The sequence below is a fragment of the Haliaeetus leucocephalus genome, unplaced genomic scaffold, assembly GCF_000737465.1.
Source record: "Haliaeetus leucocephalus isolate CR32 unplaced genomic scaffold, Haliaeetus_leucocephalus-4.0 Scaffold146, whole genome shotgun sequence".
In the NCBI taxonomy this organism is placed as follows: Eukaryota; Metazoa; Chordata; class Aves; order Accipitriformes; family Accipitridae; genus Haliaeetus; species Haliaeetus leucocephalus.
The window spans coordinates 2,009,062-2,026,919 of NW_010972582.1; the positions used below are offsets into that span (position 1 = coordinate 2,009,062).

General features: G+C 35.0%; 1 protein-coding gene across 1 annotated transcript in view; it reads left to right on the plus strand.

Annotated features, from left to right (window-relative positions):
- PHF14 (PHD finger protein 14) overlaps positions 1-17,858 on the plus strand; it is a 168,579-nt gene that overhangs the window by 103,955 nt on the left and 46,766 nt on the right. Inside the window, exon 17 of the mRNA XM_010561476.1 lies at positions 8,165-8,282. Coding sequence (XP_010559778.1) covers positions 8,165-8,282 — 118 coding nt within the window. The remainder of the gene's footprint in view (positions 1-8,164; positions 8,283-17,858) is intronic.

Genomic DNA, 17,858 nt, shown 5'->3' on the forward strand with positions numbered 1-17,858 from the left:
CTGTGTGTGACATTCTGCTGAATAAGCTAGAGAAATATTCTGTTAATCAAGCTGCAATAAAATGTGTAGCTGATTAGAAAAGTAGACTAGCTACCATGGACTCAATTGTCCACTCACTGGGTTCCACTAGGGACTCTGCTGGATTCAGTATTGTTATATTTTTGTTATTTTTTGCTTTAGTGTATTAGGTGCTGGAATAAAGTGTTCGGTTACATTTGCAGGTGATGCCAGTATGATGTGGGAGACTACAGTGTTAGAATTAAAAATGAAATTTTAAGAAAGCATCCAGAAAAAGCATGCAGTGCAGTAAGAGGAAAAGGCACATCACTGTTTAGTGCATGATCATGATACAAAGAGTAGTTAGGAGATAAGCCTTCAAAAAAGAAGGTATGGGGGACTCTGGATCACAAACTGATCATTAATCAAACTGATCATACCTGAGATGTACAAAGAGAGATGTTACATTTAACACATGAAAGTATTCCTCCTGAATATTCAGAAGACTGGTATTCCACCCTTGGAAAAGCCTCAGCTACCATATTCTGTCCATTTTGGCAAGAAATACATAGAGAAAGTCCAAAGCAAACTGAATTGCATGATAAGACTACAGAAGAGATAAATGAATAAAAAGACTTAAAATAGTTAGATTTCTTTAATTTAGAGAAGACTGGGGAATGTCTTCAAACATTAATTAATTAAGCCTAAATTAATACAAAGATGAAGAGAAGTTGCTGCAAAGAAGGGAAAAAAGAAGTTCTTCAACTCTGGTCAGACCAAAAATAAGTTAAATTGTAGCAAGGTGATTTGGGTTAGGCAACAGAAAGATTTTGCTAACAATATTTGCGCTAGAGAAGTTTGCTAGGGAAGTTGAGTAATCTCTGCGATTGGAAGATTTTAAGGACAGACTAATGTGTGTTAAAAACTGTTTTGAGTATTGTTGAGTCTCCCCTGGCCATGCTTGATATCCTAAGGTGATTTCCTGCGGCATTTTGTTTGTTTGTTCCCCAGTACAGCTTCTTTGTAGGATTTTGTTTGTTCCTTCCTTGGCACTTTCTTTTAACATCAGGTATTAGTTTAGCGCGTGCACTCTCTCTCTCTCTCATATTAAAAAGCATGAATTAAATCAAGTAGGAGAGGTGGCAGTTTGGGGTTTACCATAATAAATTTAGCTACACAAATGTCTGCCAGATTAATACTTGTTTTCTTTTGTTCATTTGTAATATAATTGATCAGCACTATTTGTCAGTTCTGTTAAAGTGAAGTATTCAATGTCTGGGTTATGTGATGATGAGCGGGGACAGTGGGGAGTAGGAGCTACATAAAATGTTTTTTTTTTTTCCTTTTGAATTTATAGGTAGAATGTTTTGTTTACCTTTTTTGCTTTAAAGTAGAACTTCCTAGAGGTCAAAGCTATAAGAAATTCATGCTGCTATGTAGTATAACTAGTGCTAAATACAGGATTTTTTTAAAAACTTGCTTTGTGTAGCAGATGCTGAAAAGTGTAGCGTAGATCCTCTGGGTGAATGAAGGCTTTTCCATGGGATTATTGTACACCAAAGAGAAAAAATAGTCATTTTATTAACACCCTTGAGTTTTGACAGAAATTTGAGTAAGTTAGAGATTATACAGTTTCCCACATCCAAAACCATATAAGTACTTTATCATGAAACTACTGTTAGCTGAAGATCAGTAAGCTTACCCTGCTCTGTCAGGCCATATGTCCATCTTGCCCATACACCATCTTCATCAGTAGTAGGTAGATACAAAAACCAGAGTGTAATCATCATCTTGCGTCTGGTATATTCTCTCACCTTACAGCAATAGCCATGCCCCTCTGTCTTCCAGGCATAACAGAAAAGAATAATAGTCTATTGTCTCATCTAACATTACAAACTATGGAAATCAGGGACTTCCTTTTGTATGCTTGCGTTGTACCTGGCATAATAGAAATTTGAATGTAGCTTTTAATTACTTTGTGTAATACCATAAGCATTATCCTTCCCCGAAAGAGTATTTCATTTACTTAAAGTTATGAAAATATTAGAATCCAGAAAGATGTAGGTTAGAAGGAGTCTCCAGAGGACATCTGTTCCAGCCACCCACTCAAAGCAGGACTGACTGCAAAGTTAGATCTAACTTTGAAATTAGATCAAGTTCCATAGAGTTATATGTGGTTGAATTTTGAGCATCTCTGGAGATAGAGAGCCTTTCAGGATAACAAGTACCTGTGTTTGAAGAGGCTATATAATTGGGCAATATGCTTGTTTATAATCAATATTATATGCATGTGCAGTCATATAAGAATTTTAGTGCTGGAATCTGTCACACTTCTGATGGTGAAGTCACCTAAAGCTTGTCTGGCCTATGTGAAAATACTTTTAAATTGTCCTGGTCCTAGTAGTTTCTTCAAACTGTTCTGTAGAACAGAATCTGCAAGATGGCTTGACCATCCATTTTTAGTTGTTGTGCCACTTATAGGCAAGGGAAAAAAGTGTAGAAATCAGGAAGAGGAAAACCAGCTTTTCCATTTTATACTTAATATGTTTTTCTCTTTTGACAATATTCTGCCTAAAAAGAGTTGCTAAGGATCTGGAGCTTATATTTTAAATAAGAGTCTAAATACAGCACTGCATCACTTCTGGTTTGTGCTTGGCCTATGACATCACAACAAATGAAAGCACTTTCTGTTGGAATCTGTGGGGCTGAATTAAAAGAGTTTTGGTGTAGAGTGGCAGGGTAAGATACAAAGACATATCTTCACTTTGTTTCAAGAGATGTCAGAAGAGAAAGCTAAAAAGAGGAATGGTTTCCACATATTCTGTAATTAAAAAGTACTACTGTTTTGGGCTCCTCCTTCAGTAAGTAGAATAAATGTACTTTTTGGACAGCATACAATTATGCAGTTAATTCACCATTAGATCTTTAATTAATTTTATTCTTTAAATAAGGGCACAGTAAAGTGCCTTCTTTGACATTACATGTAAGAGTTGCTGATATAACCCATCCATAGTATTCATTCCTATCACCCAGAATTTATCACCTCCGTGGTCTGGTTGCAATTAAGGTTTCATAGGAGCACTCCTCACCTGCTCCAGTCCAAAGTCAGTCATCTTGGTTCTACGGTTTGAATTCACTTGAGCTATATCAGTTTATTCTGGTTTTTTTAGGACTGCTTACATGCTCCTTTACATTGGATCTGTTGTACAGCCACTAACAAGAAACAAAATGATGACCGCGCCTTAAACTGTCATAGCTGGTTTTAAGTTGTTCATCTGAACCCAAGAACGTGCCGCCACTTAAAATGAACCCCTGTGTATGTCTCCAGCTGTCTGCAGTTTCAGAGTGGCCCAGCATTTGGACACTGATGGATTAAAGGGGAGAGAGATCAGTGCCTGAGAAGAAACAACTGTTCCTCAGGTGCTAAAAGCCTTTAGTCAGAAATGGGGTCCAGAACAAGCCAACAAGGAAAGATGCATATGAATAGTTAAATCTGCCCAGGTGCTGGAACAGCCATTGTGTTGCATCCCCCCAGCTAATGGGTGAGTGCATGTACGCCCATCCCACTACAGTTGTCTGAGAGTTTAAAAATCCTGGATTAGATTACTTCTAATTTTATTCTACTTAATTCTAAGTTGGCCAGAGTAAGGCTTATATGACAGGTTCTCTAGTTCTAATGGTGATGATGGTTTGTCAATATGTATCAAAGTTTTATATCTTTTTTCCATTAAAGTAAATCTTTCTAAGCTGTTGTGTTGAATAGGGAGTAGTATATATATTTTGTAATTTTGTATTTTCTTCAATGGAGTACCTTTTGGCATGATGCTGCAGACGATGTGCAATGATGTGTACATAAGTGAGAGATTTTCTGTAGTCTCTGAAGCACATTTGGAAAGTTGTATTTAAAGTTTAGCTTATTAATGTTGTGTTTCAGGGACATGTAGGTAATTACTTTTACAGCTATAGATGGGTGATGCTGTCTTGTGAATGCAAAATAAGTTTCTTCACTCTGGCTGAATCAGCTCTTTGTGGTTTTCGATGATATTAACCAGTGACTTACAAATGCGCCAGTGACGGGCAGGTTTTGCATTCGCTGTTCCTCTGTAAAAGCACAGGTCTTTTTCCCTGGTGCTCGCAGGAAGACTTCTGCAGGCCAACTGATAAGACTCCCTCCTGTGCAGGTAGATGCAATGTAATGAAATTGGATGTGTGTGCTGGGCTTTGTAAATAAAATGAGATTGACCCCAGCCATTATCTCATTTATCTCATTTACATTGTAAAATCAGTATCTACACTATTGATTAGAGCATAATTAGTTAATTATGAACAGGAGAATGCAGAGTTATGTAGGGCTTGAGCACAGCCAGCTGTACTGCTAAGAAACCTAATAAAAACAATCCAAGGGCATGAGCAGATGGAGATCACTTTATTAAAGAGCAAAGCAGACATATATCAGGTATGGAAATGCCTAATTAAGCTTTCTTGCTGTGAAGATGTAGCTGACCTGCATTCTATACTTTTATAAGTGCAAATGTTTTGTTTTATTATTTTTTAATTTATTAACTCCTTCAGAATTCACCTTTCTTCTTCACATCCCATTTTCTCGGTATATAATGGGCATATATCTATTCTCATTAATTGCTGGAATGAGGAACACAGTGATTTCTGATTTTGATGCAAAAAGTAATTTCAGGCTTGTTAAAAACACTGATAGTAAGCAATTGCCTGTCAGTTAGAGGTAAATTAGGAGGTTAGGTTAGCTTGTCTTTGTATGGAGCTTTGTTTTTATTTTCACAAAGTTTACAGTGGAACTGCTAGCCAGGCCACTGAAGATGGCTGTGCACTTAGTTGCATTTGTAAGTTATGTACTTAACCACAAAAAAAGTTATCCACAAGTGATAGGAAGATAAAATATTTGCTAATTTAAGGACTGTTTTGCAGGCGTGACCTTGAAGCCACAAGGGTAAAAATTTTAACTGAACCTTTAAAATGGAGGAAGTGGTTTCTTTCCCTCTTTTTCCCTCTAGCCCAACAGTTTAACTTGTGCTGTTAAGCCATCTTCAGGATGGAAGTGGATGATATTTGTAAACGACGGTGTCATGTGGCTCCTTGCTCTGTAAATGTCTGTACTGTGATTGATCTGAGTGCATTTGCTGAAAGGCTGCGAGATTGTCAGCATGACGCCTTTTGTGACCCAACAATTTCTTTCTCTAATTAAGTTGAAAGTACTCCTTATTTTGTATTGCTTTCTTATTTTCTGAATCTGACAGTGGATTTTTTGTCATTTTATGTTGCTAGACAAAAGAACACAAAATAGTATACACTTGAGGGCTTAATTTCATTTTACTAGTGCTATTTTAACCTAGGTATGAGGTTTTCTTTCAGAATTAGGAATTAAGAATGCCAATTTTGTTTTCTGTACTGTGATACATGTAAGCTTCACATTTTGTCCCAAGTCAGTCTCAGCAGACAAGAGAGCTGCCAGACAGCTATGGCATCATCTTTAACCAAGGTACAGTGTGTATTCATCCATTTTCCCAGCATCATGCTCTGGGAACTTCAGAATCAGTGAATTTGTGTTCCACAGTACAGAACTTGTATTCCAATAAAAAGCAGTATGAAGGAAGTGTTTGAAAATACTTGGTATAGTTACATTTTTATCACCGTGCAGCTTTTTATGTTCTGATACATGAAAATACACTTTTGTTATTTGCATTTTCTCAGCTGTGCAGATGCAGATAAAAGCCATTAGTATCTGAAAACTTTCATATAGATATTTTTAACTCATTCCAGGAAAATGCAATTTTTCTTCTGCCAAACTAAACAGCTTTGAAGTGATAAAAATTAATGACAATAAATATTAAAAATGTTTAGCTTTAGAATGGCGCCTCCAGATCTGTATTTAATTTCATAATGTTCTGGTTATTTCAACCCAGCCTTGCTAACTCCCTCAGCGTACTTCTGCAATGTGGCTGAAGGTGCAGTCAGGAAATACCACATTCTAGATTCAGAATGGAAAAGATGTAAGAAGAGATGGCAAAGTGTAATTTTAAAGGGGAAACATTTTCTTTTGCATGTATAAGCACTTGTGTGCTTATACACCATCACTTCAGAAAAAAATCTAAATTACTACTGTTTGAAGTCAGATGTAGATTTTAGGATTAAGCTCTGAAAATACACTAAATCAGTCAGAAATAGTGTGATGCTTTATTTTATGTTACTTAGAGGACCCCACACAGTTTACAAGAAGGGAGTTCTGATAAGCAGTGCTCAAATGCAAGCACTTACGTGAATAAGATTCTAGATACAGAAATAGGTTAGTAAAAATGTATTCCTTTACAGATGAGAACATTGAGGCTCAAAGGAGGCTTAATCTTTCACTGAAGGTCACATATGCTGTTGGGATGTAGGACTGTAACCTATCTCATCTCCCACCCCTAACCTTTTTATTATTTTAATATGCCTGTCACAAGAAATAAAACTCCATATATTCCTGATTGTAAGTAATATATTTCTACATTAGAACTCTTCTTTCTTTAAAAACTGAGAAGCTTTCCTTTTTTAAATGTTTCCTTTATCCTGAAGTTAGATTGAGTTATTACTAAACAATCCTAAGGATATAGAGTGTAATATGGTATATCCCATTTTTTTAAAATACCAAAACCATGTCAGTCCAGTGTTGCATACTGTGGATAGGTAGATTATTGCTTTTAATGTCTACTTAGTGGAAGACAGTACATGCAATACTCTTAGCAGTGCTCACGTCTCACATATAACTGGTAAAACCAGAAGGCTTCCCTGGCAAGCACAGCCTTGGCAGCAAGGACAAAAGTATTTACTTAAGTTAAAGAATCATAATCAGAAAATGGTTACTTCTTTTTATTTGGAGACTAATCCTTGGAGAAAAGTCGCACGAACTTTTTCTTCTGTTAATACAGCAGCATGTTCTGTTAGTTGAATCCTCTTTCTGTGATGCACCCTGTGTTCTGTTGACAAATTATATCCCTCTGTCTTTGATGATGCCTGTGCCATGCTGTTATTGCAATTTTTGGAGATTTTTGTGTTGGCATGTTTTGTAGCGGAGAAAATGAGTGGCCAGGGAAGCAGAGAAAGAAAGTGTAGATTTCTTAGAAAATTTTTATTTTAAAACATTTACTCTATTTCCTATTTTTAGATCATTTATATTGGCTTTAACTCAGAGTTTAAGGGCTTTTAATGAGGAGAATATTGCAAAGTAAATCTGAAAAAAGCTTTCTTTTTCATACAAAAAAATATAGGGGGATATGCAAATAAACTGAAGTTCAGCAGGATATGTGAAAATCTCTATTACTTGTTTTTAAAAATCTCTTTCTCATTTTGAGCATATTATTGTACTGATTTAAAAATCCTTTCATGAAGCACTTGTTATACTGTAGTGTTTCTTCAATGCTGGTACATTAAGAATAGGTGAACAATAGCTATGCTATGTGTTTTGAGCTTATTGTGTGGACCATACACAGTACAAAACACTAATGAAAGGTTTATTAAAAAAGAACATAAAATTGCTGTGTGTACACAGGGCAGTTTTACAAGTGAAAGATCACAGTGAAATCCTTTTAAATTAATGCCCCTTTCCAGAAAATTCAAAGCAAATCGGAAAATATTTTGTGCATTCATTTATCAATCACATAGTCCTGGTGTAAAAAATATAATTAATAGCTGTAAATTATACTTAATTTGTTGGTTATGTGACAAGACATTTCAGAGTTTACCTTGATAAAGTAGATGTGTAAAATGGTGTCTTAAAACTATGAAAAATCAATATTGTCGCTGTCTAAAAAAAAATCACAAATTTCTGGAAAATAAATGGCAATGAATGACATTGAAGTATCTAAAAAATTGAGCTGGCTATATATTTTTTTCTTTAATTTGCAAGTGTCTGAAATAATGTCATTTATATAAGATCATGACAAAGGTGATATATGAGTTATCTGCATCAAAATATTCCAAATTAGGCAGAACCTAATTGAAGTGATTGTGTTTGAAAATACCGCTTATAGAAAATGAGTTTTCTGTATCATGATAATGGATCAGGAAATCTTGTGCTGACAATTGCGGGGAAGCTGAATCTAAAATAGTGTAGAAGTACCATTTATATATAAGTGTATATTTTGTTTTTCTGTTGCAGGTGTGATGAATGCAGGCTTTGCTACCATTTTGGCTGTCTAGACCCTCCCTTGAAAAAGTCTCCTAAACAGACTGGCTATGGATGGATTTGTCAGGAATGTGACTCTACATCCTCCAAAGTAAGTTAATTCATCCTGTGAAATAGTTGAAGTATTCTGGTTTTAGCAGTCTTACTTGGCGTCTGAAGTTTTTGTTGAAATGCTATACGTAGGTCTGCTCTGAAAAACAGTAGAATAAAATAATGATTTCAGATTCTCTGTAAAACAGGTAAAAAACCAGAATGTATGCAAAATGGAAATATTCTTAATCAATAAAGAGAATTTTATTATCCCAGTTAAATGCTCTCTTTTCACATGATGTTCTCTCTGAGAAAGGAATGAGTATGGATACTCTATCAGGACTGGTAATATTATTGACAAGTGAAAGTATTTCAGGAGTAGAGAATACAAACCTCTAAGGACAGAGATAGAAAATGCATGTTTTTCTAAATAAATGAAGATGATTTGAATTACTAAACCTGTGTTTTTCACTGGAAAATCATATGAAGGTTGTTAACACTTTATATTGATTGGTATGCCTTGATCAAATATAACATTGTAAAACTAGAACTAAATTTTTGATGTGGGTTAACTCTCTTTAATATTGACAGTAATAGTATGCTTCTGTAGAACCAAGTTGTTAAAAAATAAAGATTTTGATTCTTTGTTTGTCTGCACAGAAGCTTCTTTAATACTGGCATTCTTTTCTATCATCACCATAACCTCTGAAGAGACACTTTCCAATTCATTTTCAAAATTGGATTTGTAAAATGCATCTGATACCTCAATGTTAAAATAAAAGAGCATTCTAAAAGTCTTTAAAATTTTACAGGCTATTTTGCCACTTTCTTTGTATTTCGCAGAATTTTTTAACTAGTAAGGAAGCAACTCAATATTTGGACACACGGGGACACAGCTATGCAGAGATGCTGTCATAAGTTACCTGTTAGCATACTTGAATACTTAAACTCTTTCGTGATTTTACTCTTAAGAATGGAAGATAAAAAATGTTCAGAGAGAGGTATAATTTTTTGGCTTTCTAGTGTCCCTTTCCAGCTGGACAAACATGGTATTCAGTTTCACCCCAGGGGGTTAATCAAATTGTTCTTCTGTAAGGATATATGAAGACAGACATCGGAAATTAGCTGTCCACTATAGTTTGGACATCAAGCAATCTTTCTCGAATACTACTTAGATGCAATGGACGTTCCAAGAGTGAATTAAAATTGTTATTGAATTCCTGTCACCTGCTTAAACTAAAACGGGTTCTTGAGATAACGTTAGTTAAAATCTTCCGTCTCCTGTTTTATTGGCTTCTTCTGAGTAAACAAAAAAAAACCAGGGTATGTAATTTCTAAATGCGTTTTCCAGGAGATTAGCACAGTATGTACCAGATAAAATTTTTAAAATACTTTATCATGTAAATTAAGTATGAGTGACTTCACTTAGTGGAGGGTGTGTATTAGTTTTAAGGTGCATGTTGAAAAATACAATGTTCAGAAGAGTAAACAAGTTTATTGTTAGAATGATGATATATTTTGTTATCTTAGTGATTATTACAAATTTTAAAAATGCTTGCTATTGTGTCTAATTTTCATTCATAAAGATTTTTAATGAGTAAATTTAAATAAAGTATTTTGCACTTTCAAGCACAGGCAATTTGATTTGTATTTGAGTAAATAAGTAATGAATATGACAGATACTGAAAAATTGTCTTATGGGGACTCCTTGTGGTTTTGTTTAGTCACTTTCCCGTAGCTTTTCCACAGAGCTGTGCAGAGAAGTTTCTCTGAAAAAGCTACATTGCTCTCTGTGTTTTAAAAAGTCTTTTTTTGTAGCTTTTTTTTTTTTGGTTTATTCTATACTGCATAACAAATTCAAACAACATGGTCTTGAGTTAAACTCCCTGCAGCCTCAATGTGAATGTATTTTTTAAAGGATTAGGGCTTTATGTACCTAATCATTTTCAAATTCAGTATTTTGTATGGCTTTAGGATTGTGTATTATATATCTGCGATTTTGCACAGCTTTTCACAGCTGGGAGGAACTGGTACGATAAGGCTTTTTCTACCCCTCACTAGAGGGAGTAGTCTCTCCAATGTGTACTTAGAGATCAGAAGAGGAAAACCGTAGAGAAAGTTGTGTTGTTTGCTGCACTCTGCCTGACCTGTGGATGAATTACAAGCCTGAGCTACCAGCAATTTCAATCTCTCAGTCACTCACTAAATCCAATTTTTGGAGTGTCACAGTGAAGTTTCTTGTACGGATTATTGCAGCAAAATGGGATTGAATTTCCAGCTTTGGCCAAGGAGACTATTGTTTTGTTTTCATTCCTTCAACTTTGTTAATCTGTTTTGATCCAATTGAAATCACTGTTATGGTATACATTTTAAAATTCCCCAACAGTATCTTCTGTAGCAGTATTGGACCTTCAAAAAAATTGGTAGGTAAATTACACTGTTTCAGTGATGACAGAGATTATAGTGCGTAGCATATAGAGGTTCAGTTAGTTTTTATTTCTAATTATGAAATTCAATTTTAGATGTTCAGGAAAAGTTGCATACTGCTGACACGAATAATGTGGTTTTATTTTCAGATTTTGCTAAGCACTTGCAGGTGTCAGCAGTACAAGGGATGTAATTTAGCGGTAATAAACATATGCTTTAAATTGTTATCTATCACAAATGTTGGACATGCTGCTTCCATTTTGCTCGTACTAGTCACAGGACTCTTCAGCAATTGTGTCAGTTTTTCCACCAGCGTAACATATCCCCATATTACCCTGCCTGTCAAATAATAGACAGACAGGGACTTTGCTGTAGGGCATGAGGGCAACAGCTTCTCTGCTGGTAATACTCACTGTCACTTTTATGGAATGGGTGATGCTCACTACTAAGGTCTGACAAGCTCTCTCATCTCAAAAACATTGTAGATTTTGTTACATCACATGAAAGCTGAAGTAAACCTATAAGCTCTCCGTTTCTATAACATTATCCATCTACCCTGTGGAAGGATTACGGTGCGCTTTCAGGATTGCCAAACAGCACTCTAAATCATAAATTTCCTGATAGTTTGAAATAATGATACTCAGAATGAATATAGAATCTTGTTTTAGTTGAATTTAATCAAAATAAAATAAATAAAATATAAACCAAATTATTCAATATTACAATGTGGTAATACTCAGTAGGAATAAATGTGGCCTGACCACTTGTTCATTACGTGTGATAAGGGTCTCATTATAAGGTCTCATTGTTATTAGATATGGATTCCTTTCTATTGCCTTCCATTTAAGAAGTACTGTTTAAAGTATCTCCTCCTGTTTTAAAATTTTGCAAAAGACGAAGTCAGCAAAGAGTTTAAACATATATCATGGTGGTTACAATGACCGTGCTAGTTAGGTTTCTATCTGCTCATCTTTGCGTACAATCTATTTTGCAAAATGCTGTAGAGTGTACATGTCAGGTCATTATTTGCATGCTGCAAGATCAGCTGCCTTGTCTCTAGACTTCTGTTTAGTTTGCTTTTATTTCAGCTTTTTACTGTATTGCATTTTTTCAGTGGAAATAAATTGTCAGTATATATGCATAGAATTCTCATCTAAACCCCTCAGGAAATATTTTCTGGAACTACAAATACATGACACACTAACCCTAGCAAGTAATATATTTTTGTACACCTTTTGTGTTGGAAAGCCGTCATGGATGATTTTGCTTATTAGCCAAGTAGAAGCATTTCTTTGGGTGTATCTCGCTTTCACATAGTGAATAAGCAAATGTAATTGGACACTGTAATATTAAAACATGGAGTATAATGTTTGAAATAATTAATTTTTTAAATGTAAAATTTATTTCAAACCTCTTAATTTGGTCAGATAAAAAAAGTGAGCAATTCAATTTAATTCCTGTAGTCCATGGAATTTTATTCCAGTAAGAAATAATGTTGGTCCTTAAGAAAGCCCTGTGAGGAGTGTAGAAGTTTCTGATCTACTTATGAGTTGTGCAGGTGACGATCTCATTATGGTTTATGGAATTTAATCTTTTTCATTATGCCTTTTCTTCAAACTCAGGGAGCATTTTCTCACAAGTGTAGTTTCACACAAGTGTGTTTAAAAAAATAAAGAATGAAACCAAAAAAATACTGACATCAAGCTCTCAAAACTTAGGAAATATCAAAATTAAGGTGGCATGCAGTACTTTAAGTCCTTTTGTGGCTATGCCCAAGTTTGCAGCCTTTAATCACTTCATGCTGTGATACTGTGTTTTTTTCTATAGGACCCCTGCCTTCCCTGATTTAGCTGTTGGGGGTCACTAAAAGGGATTAATTTGGATTGAGTATTAGGAGAAGATCCTGTCTTTAGGTTTTGCAAGGCATGAAAACTGAAGCTACGATTTCAGGAACAGAAAAAAAAAAAGGAAGCTTGACCTTACTTTTGAAGTAGTTGAGTTGTGACCAGAAAATTGAATTTTACCTTTGTCTTACCCCAGAGGTTGTGTGAAAGCTAGACAAATTAAAATTTTCAAACGTTTAGTAATTTTTTCTCCTTGTTTGCTGTTGCCCAGCTTGGATCCCTTGGCCCAACATGCAAAGATGCTGAATTCTCTGAGCTGCAGCGGGTGATAGTGTAAGCTGTGTTTTGAAAGTACTAAGTCTCCATGATGATGTGGTCTGGGCTATTGCAAATTGAGTAACTAATTTAATAGAAATTTTAATTCTTACTCTCCGTGTCCTGGCTTCCATTTTGCAAAACATCCATACTGCTCCTGTATCTTAGACATTTTCTGTAGATTTGGATGAGTTGTTCTCTGGAGCTGCCTTTTCCTGTCCACTGACTATAGGAGGGAGCTGAGACAGGTAGTTTAGATTAGCGAGGATTATAGTTTAGGTGGGATTCTCCTTGCTTGAGTACACACAGAAGATGATTGAAGCAGCGTTGCATGGACAGACTTTATCTGGGCATTTACTAAACGTTCAGAACAAAACATTTTCAATATAGCCAAAATCTTTAACATTTTATATATACAAGAAAACCCTATTTGAATATAATATATGAGGTTGGCACATGGTGGTAGTATATATGCATGCTTAATCGTGTCTTAAATATGCTTTATATATGATATTTTCTTATCATTCCATAAAATGTGATTTTAAGTAGTTATATTTAAAATGCGTCTTTCAAAAAATAAAAAAATCCTTCAAGGTCTTTTATATTAATTCAAAGTTGTTTCAGCTGCATATTCTGACAAAGGGTGGCTGCAATTGTAAAGAAACTGTGACCCTAATTAAGTCAGCTTACATCAGAGACTTGCATCAGAGAACCCTCTTTTGAGGACACAACATACAAGCAAATGTACTGCCACCATGGCAAACAGCATTGCAACTGAAAAATGGTAAAAGAATACTGCTAATAAATCTGCTTGCTGATACAAGCAGAACATAATATAATGCAAAAAAGTTCAATTTTTTTATGCAACATTTTTCAGCCAGAACTTAGGAGTATTTCAAAGTGGTTTACAGAATAACATGGTATAGTGTAATTCAATGACCACATTTGTAAACGTAGAATCTGTTTTCACTTTTACTAGGTGTGGGTAGTATGATCTATTTTATTATATGGTCATCAAGAATGATAAAGTTAAACATTTTTGTGTATATTCATATATTTTAAAGCTGGTTAAGGAGAGTTGAATTATGCTATGTAAATCAGATTAGGACTTTGGTTTCTTGCCTGACATGGAACAAAAGATGTATTTTATATAGCAACTGGAAAATGCGTGGTTATTTTGAAATCATTGTTGTCTTCCTAGGTTTGTGATGAGCAGTCAAACATCGGCACTGGAATGATTTCTTTAAAATTAAACGAGAAAATTATCCGAACCTGTAAGGCTGTGTGAAGATTTAACCCAAGTCCTTACACCGCTTATGCCCTGTTCTAAGAACTTCAATAATGCCAAACCTTGGCGCAGAAAAAAATTTCACTATCAAGATGGTCAAAAAAAAAGTGTGAAATTGCAGTGTACAGTAATTCTTCTCAGTTGGCTGAAATATTGCCAACTTTGTTTTAATATTTACTCCCCAGGTACCATATTGAAAAAAATGAGTTGGCACAGGCTCTGTTATTTTCTGGCACACAGGTATAATACATCTATGTAATGAATAATTTATATGATAAAATGTTCCAAAAATAATCAGCCTTGAAATTAACTTAAGATGGGACTTGATTTATGAATAGTGGATAAACTCAGCATCAAGTTAGTTGGTATTAAATCCTCAAATTAATCCAAATAATCAGATACACTTAGTTGGCAGAAGAAGATTCCCATAGTGTAGATGGGAAGCTTAGGTTTTAATGAAAAATAAGGTTAAGCACTGTAAAGTATTTCTGGAACGGAATGTTTATTTTAAATATTTTAATTCTTCTCCACATCAAAATTAATGGTACGAGTTCCAATACCCCATGTTACTGGCTGCCAGATCCTCATCATGGACTTCTAGTGCTTGTACTTCTTTGTAGGTACAGCTTAACTGTATCAAAAAAGTATAGTAAGAAATGGACAATACAGGACAACATTGTCTTTCCGATAATGTTGTCTGAACAAGTCTCTTTGACTGGTTAAACAGATGATAGTACATCAAATACCAGCCAGAAGTTTAAAGAAATTAGAATGCAGGGATCTTTTTCTTAATGAGATATTGTTGTTCCAAATGCAAAACCAGATTTCTGATTTTGAAGGATAACACTGAGATATATGAAAGAGTATTAATTAAAATGTTTTAAAAATAAAGTACCAGATAGGAGTGCACAGTGAAATACATAATTTTTTCTTGCATTAAACTTTGTCAAAAAACAGCGGTATAATCTTAGAAAATTAAGATTTAAAATATGCACAGCAGTTTTAAGTGAGTATTTTGGCAAAAAAGCCCAATTTAATGGTATTTGGTCCAAAAATTGTTTGGTTTCCAAGATGCATTTTCTTCTTCCCTGTAGTTTTTCTTATCCAGGAGACTGAAGAAATCACTTGCTGCTTAACTTCATTCACTCTCTTTTTCATAATCAACCCAGCAATGCAGAATTTTTTCCAAAGCTGAAACTTTGCACACTGTTATAAGTTCTTTTTCTTAATGGGAGAGCAGTAGTATCATTTAATGCCTTCCATAATGCTGAATATTCTGTGAAAAAAGTAGGTGGAAAAAAAGTGTTTCGAACACTGCTGAAAACAGTGATTCATTCTGATGTCATTTTACGCACACACACCTTATACTACCTTTAAAATGAAGCAAATTATTTTTTCAAGGGGTTTTGTTGAGTGTCTCATGAATCAAATTATTACTGAGGTAGTCCTGCTTTTCATAAGTTGTCTTGACAGTTTTGCTTTTTTGTGACTAAAAATATGTTACTGAAGTTAAAACAAAAAGGATGGCTGAAATTAGAAACAAGCTTGGTCATTAATTATCGCTTTGGTTAAAATACACACCCATGTCTAATTTCCATTGGAACATTTAAGAGGTATCTGATTAGTAAAGTACTAGACTTAAAAATTTAAATCACAAACACAGCACAGTGATTATGCATTTTTAATGCATCTAATCTGAATATACACAATCTAGTATTTAAATGTCTAAACGTCTAGTTTAGATGTGGTTTGGTTTAGATAGAATAACCATTACCTCCTCTAAGGTAGTGGTCAAGGAAGCAAAATCTCTTTGTGCGCAGCTGTTAGAAACACCACTGCTACTCCTTACCTTCTTTAGGTTATGTTTCTAACAACATCTGCTTATAATTACGGTTTATCTGGGATATAGCTCTTTACTGAATTATGACTTACACTTCCTAAGCCATGACAAAATTAATTTACAGCCTACGTTACCCGCTACTGTAGGGCTGAGCGGCAAGGAATCTCTGCTGGGACCTATCTGCAATTGGGAAAAATCCAAAAAGCAGCTAGCATTGTTTTTGAAGGAAAGCCACTAAACCTGGTTTTGTGCTAACACGGTGTGAGAGAATAAAAAACGAGAGCACTTTTTCAGCCCTGAGCAGCACCCTGCAGCAGGAAGATTTTACATGTACTCTCAAAGGATGTGAGAAGGTTGATAGAGGAGTAGTATCTAGGAAGGACGGGGAATGCTTGCTCCTTAAAGAACTGGAGGCTTCCTCTTTCTTGCTTTTGAAAATCAATTTCTAGATATTTACAATATGGAGCAGTATTGTGACAGTGAATTTTACATATTGAAGATGCTATATTAAAATGTAAACGACATGGAGATAGCAGTTTTAACCCAGGTTTTCTCAGTTCTACATTCCTTTTTAAGTCAAGTTGCAAAAGGAAGATGCAAGTGTGTGAAAGTCACCAATTGTAGCTGCCAAAGCATCATAGCTTACACCACTGATATACATTCAGATCTACTTCATCAATCCAGTTGTCTTCCTGCTTCTCGAGTTCCTGAAATAATGAGCCTTTTGAGTATTGATAATTAGGGGCCTCACGCTGAGAGTGGAGCCGTAAGCAAATTTACCAATAAATTGTAATTGACCATTACTACTTTCTATTAACAACCCTAGTGGCAATTTTGATTCTTATTTACTTAATTAGTAGAACACATGTTGATTTTGAAGGCATCTGAAAAAAGTGTGAATGAAAAGCTTGTAACTGAGTTTGAATTTTTTAACCTTTCGAGCCTTGATTAAATTCTTGGTTTAGATGATATAATCTGCCAGGAGAGCAGTATTAAAAACCATTTCCATTGTGTGTAATATTTTCTAATTTGAATATGCATGAAGAATTGAAGAGTCAACAGAAAATAGCAAAAGGTGTGTGCTTTGCAGTGACATAAGCAAAGGGAATCCTGAGAGGTGCAAAGGTGTATCTGGAGTCTGATGGCATCCTGGTTCACTCTAATTTTGCAAAGTAGTGTTCTGTTCCAACCAAATTCCTGAGATAAATTCCTTTACCTAGAAATATATTTCTTGCCGTATGTTTTGTATAGAACTAGAAGGTATGTAATTAAAGACGAATTATTTCTCTTAATTTCTCACTAGTCTGACTTTATTACCCTGCAAATTAACTTAGCACATCACCTGTAATTATATTCTATATGATGGAAGAAGAATAAGATCTTTAATTGTTAATCTCTGGATAAGATCTGAACACATTATCATAGTTGCCTGATCACCTGCTCATGTTTACTCTCAAGGTTGATCTTATTTTAAAGTCTTTCAAAGAAATGCAGCCATATATGTCACTTTAAGTAATGTGTCACTCATCAGTATAAATTACTAATGCTGCCTGGGCAAAATCTAATCATATTGAACCAGGAGAGAGAAAGGGAGGGGGGGGGGAAGAGAAACCAAAAAAGTGCCATTTTATGAAGTGCTAAGCAAATAATGAATTTTAGCAGAGTCAAGACTTGCTTTTTGTTGTTGTGTTAGATAGTGGTAGTGAGGTTTAGTTGCCATTCTCAAATAGAGATTCTCTTAGTGCCAGGCCACATTTAATCACATTTTGCAGAAGACAGCTGGGCATTGCCAATTTGTGCTGTCAGCCACTTTCTGCGCAAAGGAGTGTCTCATTGCTTGGATTTTAGCATTCTGTAGCAGAAAAGTTCCCTCTTCTTAAAATGGGCTCAGCAAATAGCTTGTGTGGGAATATAACTGTAAAA